The sequence below is a fragment of the Austrofundulus limnaeus genome, unplaced genomic scaffold (genome assembly GCF_001266775.1).
Source record: "Austrofundulus limnaeus strain Quisiro unplaced genomic scaffold, Austrofundulus_limnaeus-1.0 Scaffold105, whole genome shotgun sequence".
NCBI classification, from domain to species: domain Eukaryota; kingdom Metazoa; phylum Chordata; class Actinopteri; order Cyprinodontiformes; family Rivulidae; genus Austrofundulus; species Austrofundulus limnaeus.
This window is the reverse complement of record NW_013952507.1, coordinates 314150-318493: the sequence shown is the minus strand read 5'-3', so window position 1 is coordinate 318493 and position 4344 is coordinate 314150. Positions and strand designations below refer to the sequence as shown.

Sequence of the window (4344 nt, the reverse complement as noted above, 5' to 3'; positions counted from 1 at the left end):
GGCCGTCAACGTGGCGACGAAGAAAGAAGAGCTGGAGGTCATCTCAGCCTTGGGTGCAGGTAAATAAATCAGCATCATCTGCGCTGTCACTAATGAAACAAACACAAAGTTTTATTTTGAAATCCAAAATCCAAATAATTTATTTCGTTTTTCGGATTTTTAATCGTTTTAACTCTGTTTCTGCAGATTTCTGGGCGTCTGATGTGAACCAGAAGGACCGGGATGTCCCGGTTCAGCCCGACACATACCTGTACGTAAACCCAGTCGCCGTGGAGGAGCAGCCCAACAAAAACCCAAACCCCGCCTCCTCCACCTCCAGGGCTGACCCCATCTACAGCAAAATCATCGCCTCCTCCCTGCAGAACGGAGAACCCTCCAAGAAACCGAGCACGCAGGGCAAAGGGCCGACTCAGACCAGCCTGGAGGGTCCATACAGGCGGCCCCCTCCTCCTCGACCCCCCAGCCTGGGTTCAGGCCCCGGGTTGGGCCTCCTCTTCTCCTCTCCTCAAACCTTAACTCCTGTAGCTCCGGAACCTGAGCGAAACGAGGAAGGAGGCGAGAAAGACGAGAAGAAGCCAACATCACCTCCTCCATCGAGGCCTCCTGTGCCCCTGCAGGCCCGAGCTGCTCCCCCTCTGCCCCCTGCTCCTCTGCACCGCACCTCCTCCTCCTCCAGGAAAAGCTCGGTCAAAGAGAGTACAGCGGGAGGAGACGATGGACAGAATCCTGCAAAGAGGAGTGAAAAGGGAGGAGAGAGAGAGGAAAAGAGAAACCGGGAGCAGATCTGCTGGGTGAGAAGGCCGGGCAGGAGACCAGCAGGAGAGACGAGGTGGACCTGAAGGCGGTGAAGGAGGACAAACTGAAGTCCCAGGGACCACTGTTGGTCAAGAAACCGTCTCGACCCATCCCCCCGCCCAGGACCAAACCAGCAAACTCACCTGTGTGCTCCAGCCAGGTAGGAGGAGGAGCTTCAACCAATCAGAGCGCAGAGACGAAACCTCCGCCTCCATCCCCGAGACGCCCGGARGTGTCACTGTACTCGCCACAGGGGGGCGGAGCTCTGGGGCCCGACCAGGACTCCTGTTCCACCAGCAGTACCGAGGAGGAGGGAGAGACCAATCAGGAGCAAGAAACAAACAACAGGACCCCTACAGAGAGCCGCAGCTCTAAACCAATCGTCAAGCGGACCCCCACAGTCATGCTGGACCGAGCCCGGCATCGCCTGTCCACCGTCCTCACCGGACTCATCTACCACGACGGCCGGCTCACCAAACGCATCGTAGAGCTGGCCCGGGACCCCATGAGCTACTTTGGTAACCTGGTGAGATCATAAATTAATTTAAAGCTCTTCTGCACCGCCTCATGTTGACAAGATTTAAAAAAAAAGGAATAATTTTATGCTCCGTGTTCAGGTGAAACACCACCGGGCCTTCACCCTGGAGACCATATCCAACCACTTGACCTCCACAGAGCTGCTGCAGGAAATCCGGCAGATGATGACGCAACTGAAGAGCTACCTGCTGCAGAGCACGGAGCTGCAGGTCATAATGGAGCCGCAGCATCAGTACACGCAGGACAAGCTGGGTAATTACAAGTTTTTACACACACGTGTTTTTTTTTTTTTTTTGTCACGCAAATAACGACGCTCACAACTTTGCAGAGAGCATCATCGAAGGGGCTCTGTGTAAAAGCGTTCTGAAGCCGCTGAAGGAGCCGATCTACAAGAGTCTGGAAAAACTGCACGTCAGCACCGGCAGCATGGAGCAGCTGGTCCAGAACCAGGTGGGACGTCTCAAAAGTAACAGGACCCTTTAACCACAAACATATAAATGTTAAACTGAAAGTGTGTGTGTGTGGGGGTGTGTGTCAGTCTGTCGTTCTCGGCAGCACCACCACAGCTCTGGGAATCACCACCGCCGTCCCCGAGGCCSCCGCCATGGAGAAGATCAGCATCAAGCTGAACAAACTGCACCAGGAGTACTCCCCGCAGAAGAAAATCGAGCTCCTGCTGAAGACCTGCAAGATCATTTACAACTCCATGTCCATCAGCTCTCCCGGTCAGAACCATCGCATGTCAAACACAACACGCACTTTCAACGTCCCAGCATGAGAAACACAGATTTTATATGTAAAAAGCTCAAAACTTAAAGTGTTTGTGTGTTCAGGGCGGGTCCACGGCGCTGATGACTTCCTTCCTGTAATGATGTACGTTCTGGCAAGATCCAATCTGTCCGCCCTGCAGCTGGATGTCGAGTACATGATGGAGCTGATGGACCCAGCGTTAACTCTAGGAGAAGGTACGATGACCCAAAACAAAACAATAGACGCATAAAAGTATGTCTGATTGAAAGGATGTGAGACCTCAAGGGACTCAGCAGAAACATCAGGATTGTCTTTTTGTCCCTCTCGTGTGTATGTGTGTGTGTTCAGGCTCGTATTATCTGACCACCACTTACGGAACTCTGGAGCACATCAAGACCTTCGACCAGCAGAGGTCAGCGACGCGGCAGCTGAGCAGAGAGGTTCAGGACTCCATCCACCGCTGGGAGCGGCGGCGCACYCTCAACCAGGAGCGCGAGGCCCAGGGATCTGTTCGGGTAGGATGACACATTCACGGGACAAAAAACAATCGCTTGGACGTGTCCGTGCGTCCCCCGRCTGTCTTTAAAACTCTGCTCTGACTCCAGTTCTCTGAAAAAACATTTGAACTTTGTGTGTCCTTGTCTTGCAGGACTTCCTGACAGTGTATTGTCCTGAGATCGGGGAAAACCCCAAAACTCTGGGTGTGTTCCCCTCAATGACCATCCAGCAGCTCTCTGAACAGTGTGCCGCGCGATTTGAACAAGGTAAACGTTTGTTTTATAATCATCACACCGATTCCAGATTGAATTTGACTTTAAAGACTACAAATGAGCAGCAGATGGAGTCATTCTTCCAGTTTTCTCTCCTACAGACTCCTACACGCTCAGCGTCTACATGGACAACATCTACCAGCCCGTCAAACCGACAGATTTGGCTCTCGGCGTGAAGAACAGCTGCCAACCGGGAGCCTACTGCTTCGTTTACCATCCCATTGGCCAAACGATCGTCCAGCCGGTCCGTACCTGCCCTGCTGCCCTGCCCCCTCCACCTCCTCCGCCTCCTCCACCTCCTCCACCGCCTCCACCTGCAGAAACCCTCCTCCCAACTGATGTCGTCAGCGATCCAGGTGAGCCCGAGGAGGAGAGTCTGATCAACCTGTAACAGCAGCATCACCGTACGGGGAATGTTCTCAAACCACAGGTTCTCACTTGAAAAATGTACTCATTTGAAGCTGAAATGAAAAAAACGAAAGTAGAGCCAAGTGTTTTACCAAGAGAAACGGGGGTCAGGAACCCCAATGACTGTTTTTTAATCTTAAATACAATGTAAAACTACATGTAACGTGCACATATATGATCATGTTTATACTATTTACACTCAACGTTTGATGCAATAATTTGTACGGTTTCATGCCTGATTTAAAACTGAATTACTGTTGAAATCAGCAGCTGAAAGAACAAAAACATACCTTTCATACAATGATTCTGTCATGTAAATAAACAACTTTTTAGTAACTCTACGATTTTTTGGATTCATTTTAACTTTATTATATAAAGTTCACACAAGAAGATGTAAAAGATGGCAGGTTGGCGTTCCTGGACTGTGATGTCTCAGTTTCGGATGGAGGATGGTTGGAAACACATGTATCACAAACCCACCCAGACAGACCAGTATTTGCGTTTTGATTCCCATCTCCCACTGGAACACAAGTTAGGAGTCATCAGGACTCTGTACCACAGAGCAGACAGCGTCCCCACAAACCCAGGAGCCAGGGAGAAAGAGAAGTCACTCACAAGACAGGCCCTGGAGCAGTGCAGTTATCCTGACTGGGCTTTTCTGAAAGCAGACAAGAAACCCAAACAGGATTCCAGCCAACAACCAGGTGAAAATGAAGACCATAAACCCAGATCCAAACCAGTCGTCATTCCGTATGTGGCGGGAGTTTCAGAGAAACTGAGACATTTATTTCATAAACATGACGTCCCAGTGGCTTTCAGACCCCAAAACACGTTACGCCAAAGATTGGTTCACCCCAAAGATCCAGTTTTCTGGCACAGACAGAGTAATATTGTGTATGCTGTTAAGTGTCAGGACGACTGTGATCAGTTATACATCGAGGAAACAAAGCAACCACTGTTCAAAAGAATGAGCCAGCACAGACGAGCTACATCATCAGGCCAGGACTCTGCAGTTTACAATCATCTACAGGCCAGGACTGTACAGTTTACACTCATCTACAGGCCAGGACTCTACAGTTTACAC

General features: G+C 50.6%; 1 protein-coding gene across 1 annotated transcript in view; it reads left to right on the top strand.

The window, feature by feature from the left end:
• rin3 (Ras and Rab interactor 3) overlaps nucleotides 1–3158 on the top strand; it is a gene marked incomplete at its 3' end in the record, with an annotated part of 10092 nt that extends 6934 nt beyond the window's left edge. The window contains 8 exon segments of the mRNA XM_014013687.1: nucleotides 1144–1321; nucleotides 1413–1584; nucleotides 1661–1782; nucleotides 1871–2057; nucleotides 2166–2297; nucleotides 2431–2597; nucleotides 2732–2846; nucleotides 2954–3158. Of these exon segments, the coding sequence (XP_013869141.1) occupies nucleotides 1144–1321; nucleotides 1413–1584; nucleotides 1661–1782; nucleotides 1871–2057; nucleotides 2166–2297; nucleotides 2431–2597; nucleotides 2732–2846; nucleotides 2954–3158 (1278 nt within the window).
• Between the last annotated feature and the right edge of the window lie 1186 nt (nucleotides 3159–4344).